The sequence below is a fragment of the Nothobranchius furzeri genome, chromosome 15, assembly GCF_043380555.1.
Source record: "Nothobranchius furzeri strain GRZ-AD chromosome 15, NfurGRZ-RIMD1, whole genome shotgun sequence".
NCBI classification, from domain to species: Eukaryota; Metazoa; Chordata; class Actinopteri; order Cyprinodontiformes; family Nothobranchiidae; genus Nothobranchius; species Nothobranchius furzeri.
The window spans coordinates 31,487,317-31,513,141 of record NC_091755.1 but is presented as its reverse complement, the minus strand read 5'-3'; the positions used below and the strand labels follow the sequence as shown (position 1 = coordinate 31,513,141).

Genomic DNA, 25,825 nt, shown 5'->3' with positions numbered 1-25,825 from the left:
GGCCTCGTTGTTAGCAGATAACACCACTCCACAGTTATCCTGACCAACACGGAAAATCTTTTGTTTTTTTTTTTTTGCTCCGAAAATAATTAGACTTCATCTCATGGAGCGTTTCTTAATTAATGCATATTTTTCCCTTCCATTGTAAGCAGATTTTAATCTGAGCTGATCTGCTTGTGCGCTCTGCGGTGAAAATCCTGCAGGAAATATTACATCTGACCTGGTGCATTAAGGAAAAACAGCTGATTAGGGGGGAAAAGTTCGGAAAACACTCAATAATCTCTTTCTGTGTAAAATTAAAAGAACGTAACCTCAATCTCCAGCTGACTTTTGAATTTTTTTTTATTTTTTTGCGTTTTCACAACTGAATCTCTTTCCACCAGACAAAGCCATCAATATCCACATAAATATTTGACTAGATATAGTTCAGATAGAAATAAATCATGTCACGTTGGTACTGTGACATTCCCCAAGGAGATCCGGGGCAAAAATAATCATTTTGACTCCCTGGTTAATGTTCTGGATAATTCTCCCTGAGGTAACACTCTTGGTGATAATGTCCTCGCATACGAGGATCTTGATCTGAAATGTCACGGTGGAGATTAAAGCGGGGTCGGTGGAGAAAAACAAAAACAGGGTTCAGCGAATCCCGACTTCTCAGTCACAACAAAATATGTAAATATATACACAGCTTTGATTGGATTATCACTTTAGATATTGAATTTTTCTTTTCTTTTTTTTTCCGCGACAGTCTATTGCGTCTGAAAATAAAGAAAGAAAACATAATTGCATTTGATTTGCACCTTTGCTCGGTCACTTCCTGTTTGGCTGCGTGTCGGTCACGCTCACTGACTGCTTTGGTAGATTTCAGTTGTTAGCTGAATTAAAGGATTGTACTGTATATATTAGCACTGAGACACAGAAAAACCTCTCTTGGTGTGTGTGTTTGTGTGTATGTGTGTGTGTGTGTGTGTGATACCCTCTCATTGCAGGCCTCTCCTGGGATCCCCCACTCTGCCTAATCATTGTTTCTCTAACAGATAATTCTCCGTGTCCTTGCGCGTGTCTCTGTGTGTACTTGTGTACGCGTTAATTAGCCCTGTGCTGGCTGAGCGTGCTCTTCCTTGTAATCACTTAATTAGGGGTGATGGCCCTGATGCCTGTTTACTCAATTAGCAATCCTCTTCCATTATCTCATTCACAGAGAGCGAGCTATCCTTGTTAGTGGAGTGTGTGTGCAATTTTAGTTTGAAGCCGTGTACGTAACTATGGTTGGGAGAGATTATTACGCATTCTCATTTTGGCTGAAAATTGTGACTCAAATGCAGAAAAATAAAGCCAAAAATGTCTGTTTACCTTCATATTTTTCTTTATTCTAAACAAAGGAAGGACTAGAATCGTTCTCCGACGCTAGGCCATGCTCGCGGACCACGCGTGTGCCACACATGTAATATTACCGTCGCTCTGATTCCCTGAGATTTAGTCGTTAATGATAGAATCGTCAAAAAGAAAGAAAGAAAGTGAACTCTCGTGGTGAGTATGATTGATGGTTGCTTTAAACGGAGGCGTCCAGGGCCGACTCTATTGTTTCTCCTGACCAGCCTTGCCATCTACTCCACCACCTCCACCCCCCCACTGCTTCATGTGGATTAAGGCTCGCCGTTTATTTAACAGTTCATTTGAGCCGAGGGGCGACCAAGGTGAAGTCAGTGGGAGGCGAGAAGTGTTGGCAGGGTGTCTGTGCTGCGCCGTGGCGGGACGTCCCTTGTGGGACAGTGCCAGGCTGCGCCGTGGGGAGACGAGACAGGGCCTCCCCAGCGGACTAATGCCCTGTAATGAAGATTAAGACTCAGTCAAAGACCATACTGTTCAGCTGACGTTGGAGGGAAGGATTGAGGGGTGAAAGCACGGGGAGAGGGAAGGAAGTGAGGATAAAGGAGAAAGCAAGGATGGAGAGAGAAGAAATCCTGGATTTCAACATGAGTTTGAGGATGGATTATTCAAAAAATAAGAATATAAGCTGAAAATCTCTCCAGAACCTCCATCCGCCTGAGATGTCACATGGGTTATTATCTTTTAAAATAAAATAAATAAAAAATCTTGACTTTCCTCATCCATCATCAAGTTTGACCAACGTTTGCTTTCTTTAGCACCAATTTCGTCCAAACAAACAAACTGTTACTGTTCATAAATGGTCCATTTATCAAAACATCCTAAAAACTTAAATTTCTTCATTTCTCAGCATCCACCTACATATAAATTCTTTTAAATTCACTTATGCATCTTTCATTTTCAGATTAAAACATGGAATAAACCAGATTCGTGACGCGGATAAGAACCCCACGGCCATCGCAGAGCGGCTTCAGTAAAAGTAGCCGCTGAGGTTCGAAGCTCAACAAACACAGCACTTTCCGCTCAATCTGGGGCCAATCAGACACACACTGAGATTTTTTTTTACACACCGAAGACAGTTAACCAGATCAGCTTCAACACACGGCACGCTTCACTTACCACTCCGCAGCTAAAAGCTCCCCATAGACCTGTTACACAGACACAATCCCACCGTCTCCTGACATCTCACCAGACTTCACACTAAATTCTTTAGCTCTCCTATTTTCCTTCTTTTCTTGAATGAGTTTAAACTGTTTTCTTTTCCATCTACTGTGGGGGGTGGGGTGCAGACACAGGACTAGATAGATGGATGGATGGGTATGGAGATGGGTGGGTGGCTGGAGAGGCAGGGATCTTTTTTCACATGACCTTGTGTTGACGGGACCAGCCTCGTTCCCCCACACTCTGTCTCTCTTCCCCAGACGGGCTGTGTCTGTGACCGGGCTGGCAGCGCTGGCCTCTCTTGGGCATTCTGGCATTCCTCCCTGTCATACCCCTCATCCCCCTTCCTCCGGCTGTCTCCTGCCCTCTGAGCGATTCCATCTTTAGTGACAGCCTGCTGCTTTAATTCCGTCTTTTGCCTGCCCAACTTTTTGCATTAACACCTCGCCACCCCATACGCCCTCGCTGTTGTCTTTTCCTTTTCGCTTTTCCTTTTTTTAGGTGCTGCAAATAACACAAAATTTAAGATTTAAGTTAAGAAATCTCTGCTGGCATGAACTGTGCACAGGATTGTCTCATAAAACCACAATAGACAGTTAAATGCAGCCGTTTATGCGGTATGTTGCAAGAGGAGATGACATTTTTCCACTGTAATGTGGAGTATCAAGTTCGCTCGGCCGTTCTCATGGGTAGAAGAAGCTTTATCTCTCTCGCTTGACACGTGAAAACATTTTGGAGGAGCAAGAGCACTCAACCCCTCGCTCTCACCCTCCTTGGCTTCTACATCTCCGTGGCAACACCATGTGGATCGTCATGTTATTATCGCCGATGCTTGACCAGCCGGCCCTCTGCGTTCAATCAGTCGGCCTTAATGGACTCGCTCCACATTTAACAGACGAGACGTAATGTGTGTGTAGATGAGTGATTTTTAAAATTTACTTGAATAATTAAATTTTACCAGGACTTCAAAAGTTGAAACACTAAATCATTGGTTTAAAAAGACCAAATACCTGAATAAAAAAAGGTTTTTAATACAACTTTGTTTATAATTAAGCACTCGTATAAAATACTGAATATAAATGATAAATATAGCGCCACAATAAGAGTTGTGATGGATGGATGTGACGGATTAGAATTTTGCAGACTGCCGAAATGCAGAAAGTGCAAACTTCCGCGGCCCCTTGAGGCTTCTGGTTGTGCATCTTGACAGTTGATTTGATTGATGAGCAAATCCATCACGAATGATGGCATGCCCTCATGCAACTGCATAACGTACACATGTTCAAAGTCGTTTTTGTGAACACAGATGTGTTTGAAAAGATCTTTACGGAAACATGAATCTATAAAACCCCACACTGGCGTTCCAGTATTTTGGTTTCTTCAGATGTTTACTTAAGAATCATAAGCTTGATCATTTCATTACAAATCAAACTAAACAAAAGTGAATGTGTGTCCACATGTGTGAAGAAACTCATATGACAAGCCCCCACGACTGTCAGACTATCGGCCTTTTCCTTTTGTTGGATGACCCCAGAGAATGTGGTGGGAATGGCCGCTGGGAGAGAGATTATGAAGAGACAAAGACCACAAGAGCGAATGAGAGGAGATAGAAGGAGTGAAAGGCAGAAGGAAAGAAAGAGAAGGATAGAGCGAGAGAGACATGGGGTCAGAGAACCAGCTGATGTGAAAGTGCCTCTGATCACCTCGTGCTTCTCCTCCGCCCCCTCGCTCTGTCTCTTTCTGTCTGTTCCCCTCTTTCTTTCTTTCTTTCGTTCCCACTTGAATTCCTCTCCCAGTGCTTCACTCTGATGTGACGTTGGTTTTTGATCGACGATAACAACAGAGATGCGTCAGTCAAAGCCCACACACACACACAGACACTCACACACACATGCTAGATGCACACAACTTGAAAGTGCCAATGCAAGTTAAAAGTGGCACTCAAGAGAGCACAAGCGCACACACTTGCCTGAACACTGTTCCACACTGGGGTGGCCTTTGAGTGAATGCTACTCACAAGACATAATGACAGCATTCTGCAGCAGCCATGGTTGGGACGGTTCCCACAGACAAGACAGACGGAGCAAGAAAAAGGCCATTTCTTTCTGTCTTCACCTCTCCTCCTACCCCCCACCTCCTCCTCAACAGCCCTCACTTTGTTTGAACCATGTGACCTACCCCCAATCAACGCTATTGGCTGACCACATCCGGATGTTTGGATCTAACGTAAAACCGACACATTAAAAGGAACATCTGAAGCTAGTATCTCAATGGGCTGCCACTGTTTCATGGAGATTTTCAATTGGGATGACAGGTTTACAATAAGCCGGTATGCATGACCCTTTTACATTTACAGTGCAGTAAGATCGGGTCGCTAGAGGCATTTGATAAAAATGCAAACAAAATATTGACAGTTGTGCACAATTCTTATTGTAATTTAGTTACTAATCAGTTTTTGGAAATGACTTCAAGACACCCGCACTGACTTTGAATTGAATTCTGTACAACTCCCAATTTGTCAGTCATAGTAGAAGATTGGATGCCTTGCCCATGGACACCAGGATTCGTGGTAGAGGGAACTCTGAAAGGCAGACAGCTCCTTTTCCTCCTCTGTCTCAACTGTCTTCTAAGCAACAGGAGCTGCAGGGTCTTCTACTCCCATGAGGAAAGAAACTAAACCCATGCAAAGGTTTCTAAATATTGCGTTTCTTTGCAGATGGTGTCAACACTTCATCACCGTCATGGCCAAGTGATATACAGAACTTCCCAGTAATTTACAATTTTAATATGAGATGGGTATTTTGAGGGGGGAAAAATGCAAAGATGTTCATTCCTGAAATGGTCCAAAAAGAAAAAAAATGGGTCTGTAAGGAAAAAAAATTACATTCTCTGCAAAAATCATTTTATAAACACTAAAAAGGTGGGAAAAACCCATCCATCCATCCATTTTCCTCTGTTTATTCATCTGTTTTATGTCAGTGTTTAGTTTTGGGAATTGTGTGCCTTAAACTAACTGTATCAAAAAATAAAATAGAGCCACCTTCCATGTGCAAGAGGTAGCTCCTGCTGGAGGAACAGTACTCCAAACCCCTCCCGGGTATCGGAGCTTCTCAGCTTATAGCAGCCTGAGGGGAGGGTGGGCCAGTTCCAGCTTGTTATCTTAAAGTGACAGAGCCCTGAAACGGTTCATTCTGGAAGGTACTGAAAAAGTCAACAATAAAACTACTGAAATCACTTCATGTGAGAGGGAATTAGAGCTTCATAATCACGTTTTTTATCAACCATAGAACTATTGTAACTTAGGAAAAAAAGTTGTAATATGTTCCCTCTAAGATGTTTAATTCATGACCTAATTGAAGCTAAGTGTACTCTAGTGCTGAGTATTTGAAGCAGAAACAGTGTTTGTGCAGTGAAGAAGATTGCTCTCATATTAAAAACCTTAAATAAGTTATTTGTTACAGCGTCCTTTCAGTGTACCCAAAACTAAAACGCCACAAAAATAATGCTGTTTTCATGCATAAGAACAACGAAAGAGAGCATGACAAATGAGCCTCCCTAACAATCTTTGCATTGAGACCAATCACTACATCCCATGTAACTATATTTGTCGGTAAAATCCCACGCCCCGTTCTTCCAGACATGGAAACCTCAGCTTTGACTCCTCAAACTGTTGTCACATGACTTTTTCCCCTCCATTGAACCTGACACAATGCAGTATTTGGTGGTGTGCATTTTGAAGTGTGTGTGTGTGTGTGTGTGTGTGTGTGCGTGCGTGCGTGCGTGCGTGCGTGCGTGCGTGTGTGTGTGTGTGTGTGTGTGTGTGTGTGTGTGAGACAGTGGTGACGGTGGTAGTGCTTGTAGGGGGGGGGGGGGGGAGCAGGCTACAGAGCTAAATGAAAACATGTCACTCAGGGCCCATTAAAACGTAACCCTGCCCAACAGAAGAAAGAGCCCCATATCATCATTAAGTCATCTTGGGGCGAAGCAAAAAAACCCACAAATATTATTCCTACACCCCCTTCCCCACACGTGCACACACACCCACATGCACGGACAAACCCAATACACAAATCCATACTTTCTCTGTTTTTCTTTAGATGGCAGAGAAGACAGGGTGACTGGAGCTGTGCTGTTTGCTCACTCCCTTAGAGTGACATGAGGGTTTCTGGATACTTCCTGATCAAATATAAAGTTTTTACACATCATTTTCACTTTAATCATACAGGTATTGTGTATATCTTTGTAAATGTTTTCATTGTTTGACAATCAACGAGTAGAAAGGTGATGCTGGTACACAAAGAACAGGCGAGCTTTGTCTAAAAGTTACCTCGCTAATCAGCTGGTTTAAAATCGTTTTGGTATGAGGTCATGGCTGACCACCATAATATTGCAATTGAATGAATATATATAGATAGACATGTACAAATGCATAAAACACAATAGTTGTACGATATATGCGTTTGGAGCTACCGATTCTTTGAAGACCAAGTTAACAGAGAATCCATCTTACAAATACAATCGGCCACTCTGAGTTTAACATGCAGGCTGAACACGAAGATAGTCTTCTACCCGCTTTTCTAGAATTAGCCACTGAACGAAATAGGGGAACACTTGGATCAGAAAACGCCAGTCAGATCTACGTCACTGTAAATTAACATTCATGGGCTTACCCCTCTTGGCAAGCAGCGGGGAAGGCTGTCATTGATTTAGCATCCATGAAAGAGCAGAGCACGTCCCAGCTAGCAGAAGCTAACCATTAGCATTAGCAACTCAACAACGTAGCACAAGTTCTGGCATGTGTTATTTGTGACGGTAACACATCAAAGCTGTAGAGCAAACGGAGGCAGTGGAAGAGTCGCATTACTGTTAGCCAATCAGAGGCAAGATGTTTGAATGTCATGAAAACCAATGAGTGAGACTCCAAATCCTGTCGTTTTCTGCTCCCACTCCTGCTAAATTCTACTTCCTGAAACAGAGATTTTATTTCCACAATGTACGACTCATCAGGCCTTTACATTAGACACCACAGCAAATGTATTGAAAAAAAAAACAAGTTAATGAGAGTCTGTAGGTGTTTACCGATATGTGTTTGTGATACTGCGTCATAATCTTGAGATTATCACTGATGCAGAACAAAAACTTTTCATCAAGGCGTACATGTACACCATCACTGTAGCATGTGTGTATGTGTGTAGCCAGAGGGTATTTATGACATCCTGCATTATTAAACATGACTTGCCCCTGCGGCAGACTGATGTGGCAGTGATTATAATATCCAGATAATCATTTCAAACAAATTATTATAATTATCAATCAATCATGAGCCCATTTAAACAGGAGGAGGGACGGGGGGAGTGAGGGGCTGTTGGCAGAAGGTAAACTATGGCCTGAAGCGCTGGATCACTTCTGTGACCCACGAGCCTCCCTGTGTCCACATAATCACCCTCATACATTTAGGGCCATTTAGGGTTGTGCATTTAGAGACCCAATTCCCCTGTTTGGTGTGAAAAGGAGGGGGCGGTGGATATTTGGTGCCTGCAGGATCAAATCTTTCAACATTTCAAAACTTTAAAGAACAGCATTCATCCCTGCAAGGAGAATGCATGTCCTCATTCAGTGAAACAGATCAGAAAAAGACGAGCCAAACAGACCGGGGTGAGACGATTTGATCGTCTTACAAAGATATTCCTCTGTGTTTTTTCACCGTAAATCCCCAATGAAAAGCAGCACGAACTGATTCGATCTCTATTGAGGGGTGAATGAATGAGGTTGGGAGAGAGACGACGAAATTGAGAGAGGAGTACATATAGAAGGAGAGAGAGACAGATAGTAGCCTTCGGGAGAGAGATGATCGTCTTGGGAAAAAAGCAATCAGTGCTCATTGATTTTCCTCTGCCAGTTGAATGGAGGGTGTCTATCTGGAAGTCATTATCTGTCATCCGATCTGCAGGAGTGTTTACACACGTCGGCATGGACAGCAGCGCTCTTCTGAAGATGAGGATTAACACACACACACACACACACACACACACACACACACACACACACACACACACACACACACACACACACACACACACACACACACACACACACACACACAGAAACAGAACACAGACTGTACACTTCTCACCCAGTTCTCCATCTAACCACCACTTTTAAATCCACAGATTCCAAAAGGAAATTCAAGTCCTCTGGTACTCCATTAGCATCCACACACACACACAAACACACACACACACACACACTTTGGTGAATGTATTGTGTGTGTGAATGGAAAATGTACACAAGCAGGGAGCTGGACAGCTAAACAGACAGATAGTCCTGCTTTGTATAGCCTGGCCAGACTAAATCAAACAATCCCTGATCCTATCGCTAATAGGCAACGATAACAATCTTGAGCTACAACAACACCATCCTGTCTGCGTAAAAGCAGCGAGGGTTGAACTAAGTGGAAGAAGGTGGAGGAAGAAAGCAAAGAGAGGATTCAGATAACAGGTCGTTTTCATTTGCTGAGTGTGGGTGGTGTGAAGATGCATGGGACTTTTTATTGCGTGAGTGTAAGCCAGTGGGGTTTAGAAAGCCCAGGATATGAATCCAGAGCTTTAAACGCCACACACACACACACAAACAGGTCCGAGGGCAGCTTTCAGTAAGTGGGCTAGAGAAGCTACAATAATATCTTTGCTTTTATTGTATCTGCTGCCTTATCCCAAAGTTTAACGCTGCCTCTCGTTTTGTCCTCCTCTCAGACAGACAATAATACCCTTTTCAGACCCAGGGCTCACACCACTGACGGCTTCAAACAGACAGTTTTAAATAAAATGTTCCATTATTTGCATATTTGTGTCTTTGTTTGGAAAAAAAATAACATGTATAATTTTACCCTTAAGATGATAAAATCAAAACATACCAATGTTTTTCACTTTGTTTCATTGTCTTAAACATTCTGCATCCCATCAAAAGCAGATTTAACAACACTGAGAATGCTTCGGTTGCAACCATCTCTGCTAACATAACATATTTTATAATAAAACACAAACAGTCCTAAACTAAATCTAAAGCATTCCTTATTTTCCCAGAAAGTGGCCTCTGCATGCATCAAACAGCCATACTGAGCAGGTTTTATGCACATGTTGTAGGAGCACACAGGGAAAGTGTGTTTGGGACACATCTAACCCTCACAGTAGCAACAAATGGAAGCAAACAACACAAAGTAACACAAACACACCTTTAAGCAATGAGCTCATTTATTCCCAAGTTACGACTCAATTAACACCCTGCTTTAATTAAGCACAGCAAAGGAGCTGGAGCTTTTTGTCTGTATGCAAGCCTTTGTCCTGCATTTGTGCGTGAGTGTGTGTGCATGCGGATGAATGAGTCATGTCATAAGAAATGGCTCATGCATGATTTCATTCATATTCATAACAAGCATGTGGTCTGCCACCACCCGACGAGGGCCCACCACAACTCACACTCCACATAATGAGACGTAGCGGGTGTGTTTTTACTTACGGTAGGAAGGCGTACACTTTAAGTCTGTGTTTTGTCGTCTGTATGAGTGTAGATGCCACGCTCATGTTTTGTGTGTGTGTGTGTGTGTGTGTGTGTGTGTGTGTGTATACATGACACTACCACCGATTGTTCACATGAATGTGTGTCTGTATCCATAAGATTATGCATGAGTGTCCATGTGAAAGGTGGTTAGGTAGTTTATAGAACCAAGTAGTTTTTTCCATATTGTACAAAAATGTGGGCAGCACTGAACAGCCCAAACCATCTGAGGTCAGCCTTTAAAATAAGCTCATTGACTAAATGCTGGATTTCTGATCTACCAACCAGTCTGTGATTTACATGCTGGCTTGGCTGTTTACACAAAGCGAAGAGAGACCCTTGACCTATATATATGCTTTTAAAGCCAGACCGGTCATAACTAAACATTATGGCTATAGGACGACTTTAAGTTTACTCAATTACAGCTGACACTTGAAAATTTTGAATATCGTGCAAAAGTCATTACATGCAAAGCCAGATATTTCAAGCCTTTAATTGCTATTATTTTGGTGATTATGTCCTACAGCTTTTGAAAACCCCAAATTCTAAATCTCAGACAATCTCAGTTCAAACCTCTAAGCTCAAAGTGTCACACTCAAATCAGTTAATTAATCCAAAACTCCTGCAAACGGTTCTTGAGCCTTTAGATGGTCTCTCAATCTGAGTTCAGTTAGTGAAATAAATATATTTTTGCACCATATTCTAAATTCTTGAGTTTGACTTGTATTGAATTAAAAGAAAATGTCGTTTTTTAGCCGCTGTAAAAAAAAGGCGCCAGGTGACAGCACAAACATCTTTCATTCTTTTTGAAGAAATGCTTTTAGCGCTTCTACTTGTTGTGGTTTTAAAGACATTCTAATCATTTAGAACAGAGGAAAGAGCCACAGCGAACTCCGCCGCTATCTTCGTTGTTTACGAGAAGCTGAGCGTTGCTGTGTGTGACGTCTGCGATGCTGTAGTTTTAATGCTGTTGTCAAAAATGGCGCCTGGCGACAGCGTAAACATCTTTCTTTAGAAGAAAGGCTTTTAGCGCTTCTACTGGTCTTTTTAAAGATGTGTCCAAGTCATTTAGAGCAGAGGAAAAACCCGCAGCGAACTCCGCTTCAGTCGCCATGTTTATGAGAAACACTGCGTTGTGGTGTGTGATGTACGCTGGTCAGCACTGATTGGCTCGGTTAGACTTCGGACAGGGTGGGGTTAATTGAATAAGAGAGTTCCCAGACCCATTCTCTGTGCAGAATTAAACAGAGGAGGAGTCTGGCAGGCCAGGCTAGGAAGTCTGGGCCTCCCTGCTTAGGCTACTGCCCCCAAGACCTGACCCCGGATAAGCGGCTGAAAATGGATGGATGGATGGATGGATGAATGGATGAATAAATGGATGGATGGATGGATGGATGGATATTCATCAAATAAACTGAAATGCCGCTACACCAGGGGTGGTTCTAAGAGTGGTCCATGGTGGGCCAGTGCCACCCTGACAGCAAGCTTGGGCCCCCGTGTAGCCCCCCTTGTTAGGGTGGATCCTAAACATGAATATGTTTTGATTTTTTTTGCAACAAGTTAGCCTAATGCAATAAATAGAACAAGCGCATGCCAATGAATTTACCTAAAGTTGAAAAGAGATGCTGAGGCAAACCACAGACAGATAACTAAGAAATCAAAGTACTTTTAGCAAAATAGTTACATTTTGAAACTTCCGGAAAAACTATTGTATCTGAAACAATTTTAGTTATTTAGTTGCAGTTAGACAACACATTTGAAATACTCAAAGGACACATTTGTGTTGTTCTCTTACATCCCCCATTGTTGGTGAAATATCCAATAAATAAATAATTTACAGCAAAAATAGTTCCACTTTTTTCCTGTTGTCATATTGTTTAATTTTCCAGCAAAGCTGAAGAAAAATCGACCATCATCTCATTCTAATTGTTTCTGTAAAAAGTATTTAACCTGATCATTAATATAACATGAAAAACTGAAGTAAAACTGGAATCCAGGCTAATGTATTTCTACTCTAAAATGATATCTTAGTGTTGTTTTAAATATAGATTCCAACCCAAACACCGTTGTTTACAGTTGTGACCACTCCTGCGTGATTTCAGGAATTCTCAGGAAGAGCGAACCCTCTGCAGCGGCCATTGTTCTTTTATGGACCATTAGATGGACATGAACTCTCTAGCCATTCTTCTTGACCTTGTGACACTGGCCATAAAAAACAAACAGCCCAGCCTCTTCAATAAATATATCACCCCATAAATCGGTCGGTGACTAGTCAATGAGACGTGTCGGTCACAGCTTGTGCATGGGTGAAGAGGCGACTTTCCGGATTACAGACCATTCAGTGATTGCTGGTTACTAAAACACTTTCCACTCATGTGATCTGGAGGGAGGTTCTGCTAATCAAAGATGATGATTGTATTGATGATGTGTAGTAAACATTTCTTTTGGGTTGTGAAACAAGACAAAGACGGCAAGTGTTCTACCTTTTTGATGCAACTGTCCGGAGAGTCATCTTCATGGTCATTAATCATCTGCTGGGAAAAACAAAATCATATTTATGCACATGTCAATGGCACGGAAACAAGTTGCAATCAAATTCATTTTGATTCAGAAAATTTTTTGAATTTACTAAAAAGCCATTTTGATGATGACCCGTTAGATGGGTTCATCACTGAGCACAGGGCCTTCACAGTTCATCAAACACACCCTCCGGGGTATAAGTGTGATCAGAGGGACACAATAACGGGCCGAGAGGTCACGAAAACACAACCAGAAGCAAACATAACACTACACACATTTAGATGAATGAATGGCTCACATTTGATGTTAATTCTCCGCATCAGCGTTGCAGGAAATTTCACTGAGAGTGTGTGTGTGTGAGTTTGTCATTGAGAGTGTGTATAATTAAGCCTTCAAGCAATATTTACTAGGGGGGATGCAGATGGGTGGCAGAATGCTCCCAGTGTCTGCCAGAGGAAATGGAGGAAGTGAGGGCATGATGAAGAGATGGGCTTGCCCTGCTGCAATGAGAGGGTGTTTCACACAAAAACGTGACTTCGTCTACCTGTTTCTGTTTCTTCTGATCCGGGAGGATCAAAAAATAAGAGCAATGCAAACGGTTTTGCTGAGAATATTTAGGTCAAGGACCAACATTCAGGATTCAGGTGAAATTACTCCCAACCCTGTCTCCGTGTTGGGCCTTCCTTTTCCTGCACACTATCCTCCACATCTGCCCTTTAACAGTGGCTGTGTTGTACGGACTGTCAGCCTTTATATTAGAGCTGACATATTAAAGTTTGTATTCCCTTAACCTGCGTGGCCTGCTGTGATTGGGAAAGAGACATTTATCTGTTGTGGAATCTCTGCAGGAAACTGTGGGGTTATTCTTTGAATTCTGGCATACAGTAACTTCTTTTATGCACCTTTTCGTGCAAGGCCTCAATTAACAGGAAATAATTACTAATTTAGAGTACAATCTCAAAGTTGTGCACATTCCTGTGCAATCTAGATAAAAATGTGTCCATTTACCCCAATGACACAGAAAATAGCAACTCTCTGTTTATTCTCTGCTTGTGCTTTAGACTGAACCAGATGGGCCACATGTGAGCAGATGTTCTGTACTCTATAGTTTCCTATGCTGTCAAGGGATGTGTTCTACCAAATGGTTGTGATTACACCACAAATACTTACAACAGTGTAACTACTTACTATGAATCTCGAGCAGAAAAAAGGTGCATTGTAAAACGGTAACTTTACATCATGATGCAAAGAGATAATTTGATGAATTGATGAGGTTTATGCAGGAGGTTAGTGTATCTGGTGTAAGACGTGGCCATGTTTAGGACCGGAGTACTACTGATGGTAAAACAGACAGAGAGAGGAGCTGGGGTGGGCTTCTGTTTCTTGTAATGCCCCGAACCATCTGCAACAGTTTACAAAACCAACAGCTTGGCTGGGTCATCTAAAATGCTACCAGGCGCTCAACAGCTACAGGACAATTTCTGGACCCCCCCCCCCCCCCACACACACACACACTCCCAGTCTCCTCAGCTACATGCCAAGTGTAAATATGTGTGTGTATCAAATTGTGTGTGTGTGTAACCTAAAACGCCAAAAGACATGCAAGTAGATGAGTGGTTTTACTGATGCCTTAATGTGTTTCAGCTTTGTGTGTGTGTGTGTGTGTCTGGGTGGGGGGGTGGGGGGGGTCTCAGCCAAGACACTGAGCTCGTTGTCAAAGACACTAATTATGAAGTTTCCCGTTTCTGACTTGAACACATTATTATATTCTGTTTTCTAACTGATAATTAGTAACAAGGTGATTGTTGATGGTTAAAGGACTGGCGATAACAAAGGAGTTTTAATTCATAAAATAAACAGAATGATGGCGACATTGTTGATCCAACGGCAGGTGGAGATCCTCCTTAAACATGGGGTTGCTTTGACTGCACCGACTCACATTCCAGACAAACACTGAATACTCGAGTACCGCGGCAGAACCTTACCAAACAAATAAATACGCAATTAATTAGGGAAGGAAAATGTGATTGCTGCTGACCGACGGAGCTGTGATTTATGGCACGTGTCACCGTCATCTCAAAGTGACTGTTCCTCTGGTGGAGAGACGAGACCAAATACAGACTCGCTTATGTTGAGAGGGATAGATTTTCCACCATACAGAGGGAGGTAAATTGTCCATTTGTTCTATATCTACCCTGCTAAATGCTGACATGTCAATATGGCTTAAGGAAAAGAGAAAACACTGAAGTGAGGGTAATTAGACAGAGTGTGTAAATGTGTGTTTGGGCACACTAACTTCTCTTTCTGGCCCATATGACCTCAAACGTAAACAAATCCAGTCGTGGCTTGATGAAAGTGCAGCCACCTGCAGAATCCTTCCACCAGAGAGTTGTCCAGACTCTCGTTATGAATGTGTGTAACCGAATGTGTGTTTGTATCTCATCATGAGTGAGGTGTGTGCTTTCCCCTTGGGCTGGAGGAACGGAAAACCCCTCCATTATTAGCGTTTCATTGCAGGGTTTTGTTATTGGACCGAGTCAGGAGTTTTTCACCGCCACTTAAGCACCATTCCAAATGACACGGCACGATGAGTAAGCAGACGAATGAAAACACGACGTAGGGAGAGACACTCGGTGAATGGTCTGCTGTTTTGTTTTCACAAGATCTGTCACAGCCTAAAGCAAACGACAGAGCAAAATGAGACTGAATGTGTTTCTAGAGCTCATTAAATTGACGGGAACACAAGAACGAACCCCCTGGATAAGTCTCTGCTCAAGGCCCATTAGGAACGTATGCTAGTTCTGCACACAACATGGCCACCAGAGTACAGTAAAGTTGTGGCATGCTCATCCTCATCCAGAGAGGAGAAAAGAGAAGATGAGGGCCCCACTTGGAGGTTTGTTCCGTAGGAAAATGTTAGGATCGTGTTGCCAAAAACAATTCGGCTCAACTCCGGATAATGTGAGGCAATACAGCAACATGGCCCAATGGATGACTGCGGATGTCACAAAGCCACAAGTTTCCAAAAAGAACCAGCAGCAAACAAACCTCAAGGCTTTTTGAACCAGGGCCCTGACTGACAAGCCATTGGCTGCAATAGCCACACCAAGAAAGCCACAAATTGAAAGTTGTGCTACACATTTATTGGGAACTGTTGCAGCTTTTTGGCACACTGACAGAGCGTCATTGTGGTGACCCTGCTTCGGGTGGGTGATTGAGCTTTCTGACATATAGATGAGACGGGAAGTGTTTTTTTAATACATATATGTAATTTGTGATGGCTGTGCTGGATAATAAACTGCAGAAACGAGGATTCTGTGTCTAAGCCTAGGACTGATGTTTCTCATGCATGAAACCTTAAGAAAGGAGTAACCACTAAGTCAAACATGATCTCAATATATGGGTCAGCCCCGACTTTATGATTCAGGCAAATTTGATCTAAACTATCTCCAGGACAACGGTAGAAAAGAGTTGTGTCCTCGGGCAAGACTCTTCACCCACCTCTCCTGCTGGTGGTGGTTGGATGTACCTGGGGGCACCAAAGGGGGTAAAGCACCCCCACCTCTGTCTCTGTTGTGGCTACAGTGTGGTCCATCATTGCCAGAGTGGGAATGTGTGCATGGATGAAAGAATGTTGTGTTTTAAAGTACCTTGGGGGGGTTCTAGGACTCTAGAAGGTGCTACAATCACAAAGCAGCTCCCCAAAAAGGAGGAAAAATATAACTATCAAAACATGTCACCAGTGTTTCTGTATAGTCTGTTCCTATCACATAAAATCCCTGATAAAAAAAAAAAAAACTTTAAAAATTCTTGGCAGAGATAGTTTGACTGTGGCTACATGACTAATCCAGTCTAGTTTTAGCATCCAGCCAGATAGGGGCAGCTTGTGGCTCCACGTCTTTTCTCTGGCTTCTTTTAAAATGGTGTAAAATGTGGCTATTTCTGGACTTCCCTCAGATAGGGCCTTTGACAGCTGAACCAAAACTAAACCAGGGCTGTTTGAGGTTTTAAATGTGTGCCTTAAAACAAGGTTTCTTGTTGAGTTCAAGAAAAGAAATGAAAAGATGAAGGCGTGAAATCCCAGGACGCTTGACGTACGAGACGCATCTGTGGTTATCTTAATAGGTAGAAGTAGTGCACTCTTGCTCCTGTAATTATACCAGAGCAATATTTTCCTTTATCACTGATACAATCCTAATGTTATTTCACTTTTGCTTGATTTTTATTATTAGAACTTCATTCAACAATGATACAATGGGTAAATGCATAAAAAACCCTCCAGAAATGGACTATCGGAAAGATCAAGAACTGATTAGATTGGCTTGACACATAGGACGATGTACTAACGCTGACTCTGTTACCCAACCCCACATCCAGATGGGTCAGGGTGCGGCCTGTGACAGAACATCGAGCTGTTCGAAGACAGAACTTAAGAGCACAAAGGTTAGATTTGGAAGGCAAACAGTCGGGACTATTGTATAGCTCTGAAAAGTCATGGCCACTTATCAAATACAAGAGGCTAATATTTACTGAACGAGCGGTGACCCTGGATGTCCCCAGAGTCTTTGTGTGATTTATGAAGAAAACGCTGGTGAGATCTTCTGGCAGGTTTTCCACCGACATCGGACTTCACTGTCCTGCAGGGTTCACGGATCTTGCTTAGACATGCAGCGTGGTTGTCAAAACCTTGTTGCAAATGAGCAAATCAAACACTTGCATTCAAACACCTGAAGCGTTTGAAGTTTCCCTACGAAGAAGCGGGATGCTTGTGCTCACTCAGAAATCAAACCTTGGGAAAGAAGCTCACTTTCATGAGACGAGATTAGGAGGAATGCTAAAGGAGGTGGACGGAGGGGAGGAAGAGAAAAGGATATTGCAAATTTATTAAAAGGGTCATATTTTCACGGGAGCCTTGCACGACCATCCATCACCTGACGTCCTTATCCTTTTAGGGCTGTTGAGTCTGAACTTATGTTGACAGAACCATGCGGATAAATTATCTGCTTGGCCTCTGCTTTATTGATAAGTCATTTGGGCAGATGATCAGTAATAATCATAAGTGAATAAGGGCATGCCAATAGATCTTCTGCTTGCAGATACTGTGACAGGTGCAGGCTTGAGACCCAATAAATAACCCTACTTTTGGACTAAAAGGATTGCCTACACAGCACAGGCAGGAGCCGTAGCGTGCCTTTCAGATAATGATATATCACATCTCGCCTCGTCATTTTGATAAAAGTTACTATTTATTGACACGAGGTGGCAGGGGTAAAAATAATATTGCTTTATTTCTAATGATCTCAAATTCTTCCCGTGACACATATTGCCTTTTAGCAAGCTAGAGGTTATGGGTGAAAGATTTAAGGTCTTGACTCAAGGGCAAATGGATCAAATCAAGGGTCATGACACATCTACTTTTCATTTTACATGCCTCAGCTGGATGAGATGTTTACCCTTCCATTGCATATATGAATGTTTACATGTTCGCCTTACATAAATCTGATCTGCGCAGCACACAAGACCACACTGTCTGCACTTCAATCTGCTGCCAAAATGAATCCTTAATTCAAACCAGGAATTCCTTTTACTAGGTGGGAAAGGACAAAGAGAAGCAGGCAGGAGGATCGCTTATTGCATCAACATTTTTCAAGATCAACCACCGAGATATCATCATGTGACGACTGACAATTGGTGAGTCAACAGCAGAAATGTTTTGGAACAAATGTTGACATAGTTCCCAAATTGTAAAATAAACACAAACGATTTTGTAGCTTTTCACATCATTTTTGTCATTTGCTGCATTTCCAGAGCATGTTGTGAAAGGTTTGCTCAACCCAGAGGCCTGAAGGGGGCATATTTTACAGAGTCTGGGAGAAAAAAAGAAAATATGAAACAAAAAATGAATGTTGAACTGGCTGAATGCTAGTGTCGTATGTGCTAGGTGTGTTACTTGGTCAAGCATCCTACTGCAAACTCATGCTGAGGTATTGTTGCATTTTTTTGTGATCATGCAAACACACTCGCTCACACCTAGAAGGAGTTTGGGTCCGAGCCCAAAATGAAATAAAGAGTCTCTGGCGACTTGGAGGCTAAGTGCGTGTGTGTATGGGTTGTAGATTAGACAAGTAGAAGCTTTCTTTAGGACCCAGAAGGTTTAATTTACAACATGATTATAATGATGCTTGAGAAGGTCAAATTTATAAAGTGTGACAAGATTTCCCCAGAAAAAAAAATATGGAGGTATTTTTGTATCAGGAAGGAAATATGAACTTGATCTGTTTTGTTTTTTTAAATGATACGCACAAAAGAAAAAGTATACAGATCCATAACCAAACTTTAATCAATGAAGCACTTTTGTTTCAGAACAGATTATGTGGACCAAATTAATTTTTTAAAGGTGCAACATGTAAGAATGAAACAAGAATAACATCAAGTCGTCAAATTTGGATACTTCAACCTATTTTTTGTAATTAAAAAGTTGCCGTCTTTCTGCAGTTACGTGAGTTTCATGGCTATTGTCAGTTACGGATCAGCGGCAAAATATTCTAGAAGATTAGCAAAGACGAGTCATACACAGTAAGTATATAAGTAGATAAATATGCTGCCATATCTGGTGCTAGCAGTCCTGGGTGTTTTATGCTAGGGAGCACTTACTACACTTATTACGGTAATGTGCATCCAGCATTAGATAAGTGTTTTTTTCATCATTTTGCTGTTAGCCTGCAGTTATGATCCTGAACGACTCAATAAAAGAAGTAAAAACCACGGCTGACCCATTACTCATGTCACACATACATTTCAATGTAATATTGAGTTGTTGGTGTTTAAAAAAGTAGCTTGAGATTTTGTCATAGCTGATGATTTACTTCTAATTCACTGTTAGTATTGTTAGCTCAACGTTAGCCTCCACCCTGCTCCACCCGATATTAAAGTAAAAGAACAAAGAATGCTGTGGCTTCTTAGGGGTACAAAAATAACTTCTAGGTCGCTCCTGTTAACTGACTTCAGTTATTTAAACAACTCTGGAGCTTTAAGCTGGCTCGTGTCGTTTTACAAACATTGCAGCGTTAGCTCACCGCAGACTTACAGATTACCATACCATTTTATTTGTACTGTGCATTTTTAAACACAGCATGAGAGCTGAACAAAGCGCCTTACAGTCAGAACAAACTGACTAAAACTTTTTAATAAAATAAGTCACGAACAGACAATTCTAATCAATAAAATAAATAATTGCTAAATAATAAGTACGGTAATATAAATAAGTAATAATAAAAAGTAACTTCTTTCATTTTTTTTAAAGGAGAGAAAATAACAACCTCCGAGCCAGTTTAATGTAACCTTCCTTCTAAAATGATTGAGCCATTAGACTATTTTGTGATTATTTCAATGGAGAATCCTTACCTAGCCTTTTGCTAAATACAAGTTTGTCCTGAAATAGACTTTGTGTTTACAAGGACACAAAGCTCAGATGTTTTTTGTCATTTAGTGGTTAGAACAACCAGATCCTTGCGTTCACATATGAGACAGTAACCATTTAAACATGAAACTAAAAACACATTCCCAAAAGTCTGCATCAGTTCATCATTAAGTCACTTTTTTATGAAAAAAAGACCCACAAGAAGGAATAAAGAGCATTTCTGTCTTACTTTTTTAACACAGAATTAAACAAAATCAAAAGCAAAGCTGAATGCTATTATACTAATGATAACATCAAAAAGAAATTTAAATTTATGTCCATGAAATGACTACCAAGAAAAATAATGACTGTTTAAAAGTCCTGATGGCTGCTATTATTTTGAGTGTGATGGGGTGATATGACACAGAATGCATTTGTGCAAAACAAATGAGCTGTAGCTGCTGCTGTTTACCCCTGTTTTCCTTCGGTGGCCCATCAGATTATTTACACAGTGGAAACGTATAAGGACCAGAGCGGTTAAGCCAGTTGCTACTGCCAAAGATATTGTCTGGAGATACAGGCTGTAAATAGTTTCTTTAGCTATTGTGGCCGGAGATTTTGTACTGGTCTTTCACAAAGACCCTGCACCCGCACTGTAAAACAAAAAAACAAAACAAAACAAAAAAAAAAAAAGACTGATTCATGATGACATGTATGACGATGCTCATTTGTAGATTCAGTAACTTCATCAGCTATGAAGTGTTTTTACCCAGTTGCTCATTAAAGCTCTTCATAGCTAGAATAATCGCTGACATGGAGAAAATAATTTACAGCTCACCTAAAAAGACCTAAAAGATAAAAATAAACTAGAGCAGCATCTTCATAAAAACATTTCCCCTATTTTAAACTTTAATTATTCACCACATCGTCTGTTGCAGTCTCCTCTTTAGATTTCTTTCTGTACTCTGTGCTCGCTCCTAAAACATAGCAGCATTTATCACCAGAGGAGCTGTCTCCAAGTCCATAGAATAAACCCATCACCTCCACAATAAATGTCAAGCTGTCATGATTTATATAGCAAATGAAATCGATTATGGCTGCGGTGTCCCAGACCATTGTAACAGCGTGATTCACTGCTTTACTGTTTCCCCTCTAGTTAAATATGCAACCGGCAGCGAGACCGGCTCTGGGTGGGAAAAACCAGCTGTCCGCCGCTTCTTGAAAATGATAGTGTAATGTCTTTTGGCCTTGAAGACTGTTAGGAGAAGACACAATTGAAGGGAGACAATCTGGTGCTTTGTTGCACAAAAGCTCTTGTTTGATGTTATTACATTCAGGAATTTAAATGTTGCTGGTTTGATCGTATGAGAGGGATGGTTTCAGACTTCAAAAGGATGTTATGATGTTGCAAAAGTGAAAAAAAAAACTCTTAGATGCTTGTTCTTAAATAATGAATAGATAAAAAAACTGTAGCTCAGGAGGTAGAGCAGGCTTTCCAGTAATCAGAAGGTTGCAGGTTCAATCCCAGCTCCGACCAGAGAATGCTGCTGTCATGTCCTTGGGCAAGACACTTAATACTGGTGGTGATCAAAGAGATTGGTAGCGCCAGTGTTCGCCAGGCCAAGTCTGTCAGTGCTCCCAGGGAAGTGGCTACATTGTAGCTCATCCCCACCAGCGTGTGAATGTGTGAATGACTGTGTTGTGAAGCGCCTTGGGGGGCTATACAACCCTAAGAAGGCACTATAGAAATACTGACTATTTACCATTTAAAAATGGTCATTTAGGAACCAGTTATGCACAGTTATTAAAGAGACACTTACTGTAGCAACTTTTTCATATTTTAAATCATTATATTGATCCAGCATGTGTTAATATGACTCTTTACAGGTTTAATGACCCCACTGCCGCCCTGTGGCCTGACTACCGGACTTGCAACTTCAGAGTTGGTGGGTCGCTCCCTGTGGACTGGAGTGGAGCTGGACGCGGCTTCCAGCACATTTCCTTCATCTGATACGTTTGATTTAGTGATGAACTGCTCCTGTAGACACTGATGAAAGCTGAGGAGATATTTCAACTGTTAGATTAAGGTGATAAAAAGTCGAACCCACAGCAAGAAGATAAGTTTCATACTTGGTTTAACTAACGGACACTAGCGAGTGCTAAAAGCAGGCAAACCTGCCAAGTATCTATTTAACTTCATTCATGCACAAAACTCTCGATCTTTTATTGTCAAAGAACGTTCAAGTTGAACTTCGGGCTCATCAAATTAGTTTATTAGCTGGGTGATATAAGGCAAATGCTCTTTACAGCTCTATTAGTGAAGCCGCAGCTATCTTTGTCACTAAGACTGATGTTCCGTGGCTTATCAAGCTCTTTTGTTATCAGCACGGTATTCTGAGTCCCGTTTACACGAATCAGGCTGAAGATTCGTCAGACCTCACGGGGTTTTTATCACTGGCATCATCAGCTTTTAACAACTGTTATCATTGTCTTCAACGGCGTCTGTGATAGGGGTTTCATTTTGTGATATGCGGTTATCATCATTATCCCAGCTGTTGGCGTAACAAAGGCTTGATGTGTACAGATAGGATGCGCCGTCTTAGCCTCTGAACCGGTGTTTTATTGCTGTCTGTCTGTCTGGCCTGTCTGTGGGAGGGTGATGGATGACTTTATTGGGGGAGCTGCATGGTCACAACTTGGCTCTGGGACTTTCCATTAGTCATCTAACAAGAGCAATCAGCAAAGAAAATGTGTGCAAAATACCACCTCTGCTCGTTTTCTTCTGTTGTTATTGTAACTGCAGAGTGAGGATGTGCGCCATCCGTCTTCTTTGCATTGAATCATTTCAATAACATTTTTAAAAAACGGACTAAGAATTGAGGAGGTGCTAAAATCACCATTTTTGCAGCAGCGAGTAAAAGAAATGAGCCACTGGACAAAGGAGGAGGAGAGAGAGCCACGGGGAGCTTGGTGAGAGGAGACGTGTCTGTCCTTGGCCTGAGGAAAAGAGCACAGTGACGGCTTTATTCCACGCCGTGGCCCCAGTCGTTAAGAAACGATGACACACTCCTCCAGGCTTACATTAATCTTTAACAGTGCGATTTCTAAAATAACACCAGTGTTTTCCCTCAGGCGCACGAGGAAAGAAGGCACAGTCCATTCCTGCTCAGCTCCATCAAGACTTTCCCCCCTCCCCTCTCTTCCTTTCTCCGCCCTCATTTTGTTAGCGTCGGAAAGCAGGGAACCAAAGAAAAGTGTGGGAAATCTTTAAAACGAAGGACCAGAGATTCCAGTGAGAAGAGAGCAGACGTAATGTGCTGAGTGTGATGATGATAAAGTGAAGCTGGGGTGCATTTGGTGCGACGTCATTAGGTGATAAAAGCCCTTGACCTCACTTACTCACCCTGACAGTGGCAGCTCCAGTGGCTCCTTTGCGCTGCACATTATTGTTGTTAACAGTGTGTTATCACAGAGCTGCCCTGGGCAATATAAAGACTGTGGCATGTGATGGGTCACTAAGTGAGTGAGGGACTTGCTACTGATGCACAGAATGGCTAGTGTCAGTCAGCCTGTCTGTGGCTAATGCTAGCTTAGAGATAAAACCAAAAACCAACATTTTAACAGGGGAAGCATTCAGGTTTAACAGTGGTCTGGGGAAGGGAGTGAAGCGGAGTCAAAACAGCCCAATCCTGATCCTGGAGGGCCAGTAACCTCCATATTTGAAATGTATTCTAGTTTCAACACACCTGATTTCAATCAGCACGTGATTAACAAGCTTCTGCCGGATACCGACCCTCCAGGACTCGGACTGGGCACCGCTGCTCTAGAGCTAACAAAACTCCTTCTTACAACCATTTTGTGTTTGAGTGCTCAGTTTGACTCTTTTAAGAGGAATGCTTGTATTTTTATTTATAGAAGCCACCAGAAAAACTTGAACCATTGCCTTTTATCCAAATAACATACTTTGACTCAACTTGGCACAAAACAGACTGGGTTACATGAACTGGCTCCGTCCAGCACAATACCAGGAACCGTGCTAGTTGGACCATGACCCGTGCTGCAGCAGATTTCCTCCAGGTAAATAATCTGACCTGAAATGTGATGCACACAACAAAGCATTCCCTTTACACTATATGTACTTTCTGGATTACAAAAAGGGGTTAGAGTAACTTTCGTCATCACATCAGTTGACGTGGTTCATCAGTCCACTATTTTAGCTGCAGGTTACACTGCTCTGAAGTGGTGTACACAAACTTACTTTAGATATAAAAAGCAGGGACATGTCGCGTTAGCGGCAGTTAACCTGTTGATTGGCGTATCCGTTCTGTAGCTTTCAAAAACCTACATATGCATTTTATTTTTCATCTCCTATAGTTCCTTCCTCTGTCTTTCTTCCGCTCAGCGCCTCACACAGCACAGAGAGGCGAGCCAAGGCTAACATGTATCCATAATGTGTTCGTCTGAGGCAGCCCCCTGAGGAGCAGAACCGGGCTCTGGCTCATTGGGGCAGCGGACAATGTGGTTGTTGTGTGGAGAAGCTGGCGGGCTGTCCACTCTTAGACAAGTCAATCTGGGGGCCGCCGGGCTGAGCTGCTGTCTCTCCTGCTGCCCATGTGCTTCAATAAGACTTTGTAACTGTTTTAAGTGGACCTCCTTCCTTTGTTCACTTCATTTAAACTTTATGCCTGTAGATCACGTTTGCTCTATGAGCGTGTGTGTGTGTGTGTGTGTGTGTGTGTGTGTGCATGTGCGTGTGTGTTTCAAGTCCTCCTTTTCACAGAGCTGACACCCAGCAGATTGAGACATCAGGCGCCTGCACGCTGTGGTAAATTAGCTATTCTCCTCAGCAACTAATTGGAAATCTACATGTTTGAATGGAAGAAAGGAACTGTAAAAGTATGCGATTGTGATCTTTTTCTTTAACTTTGTCAAAAAAAAGAAGCAATTTTTAAACTAAATTTGACATTTTGTAGTCATGCAATCAAAGGCAGGATATGGAGAAGACTTAAACACATTTTTGGGAGATGTTTTTCCATAATAACTCGTCACATTTCAATGAGCTGACACCCAAAACTCTGCATAAGATGCAAATACATTTCCATGCATAATGAACCCAACACACACACGCACAAACATTAATTACAGCACCTCTGTTGACATAATTTGGAATAAATTGTGAAACAAAAAAAATGTATGCCACTGACGCTAATTGCCTAATTCATCATAAGAGCTTACTTGTAAATGTTCTTCCCTGCTTGAGCAGCTTCAGAAAAATGAAAACATTTCCATACATCTATGCTTGAAGGTTTAAGTTACACCAATGAGCACTGTAAGTGAGACAATAGGTGTTTACCTGATGAAGACTTTACATCAGAACATCCCTTATTAGCTGTAAGATTGGGGTGCCACAAGGCTCCATTCTGGAACCCGACTTATTGTCTACAACTTACCAACCATCTGCCCTGAGCTTCACACAATAATCTGTACTGATGGCCCTTTGATTTTTATTCAAGGTGAAGATATAAATACTGTTGCAGAAACTCTCACAAATGCCTGGTCAAAAATTCTAATCTGGCCAAGAGAACATCACCTCTCCTTTAACAGAAAGAAAACTGGGTGCATGTTGTTCTCAAAGATACCTGTAAACTGCACCACAGCTTAGAGACCAAGGTATTAATCAGTATTCTCATTATTGATTGAAAAGGACAAATTGGAACTGGTCATGGTTTATAAAAACCTCTGCATCAATTTGGACTTTACCAAATTTCAAAATCACTGAACTGTAAGCTGAGATTTCAG

At 41.9% G+C, this 25,825-nt stretch overlaps 1 protein-coding gene across 8 annotated transcripts in view; it reads right to left on the bottom strand.

Moving 5' to 3' along the window:
* The window catches only part of prdm16 (PR domain containing 16), a 208,045-nt gene that overhangs the window by 77,008 nt on the left and 105,212 nt on the right, over nucleotides 1–25,825 (bottom strand). For 7 of the 8 annotated variants that reach the window (XM_054746352.2, XM_054746357.2, XM_054746353.2 and 4 more), the window contains exon 3: nucleotides 12,591–12,641. In XM_054746352.2, coding sequence (XP_054602327.2) covers nucleotides 12,591–12,641 — 51 coding nt within the window. The remainder of the gene's footprint in view (nucleotides 1–12,590; nucleotides 12,642–25,825) is intronic. The other variant, XM_015967557.3, reaches the window with a different exon arrangement.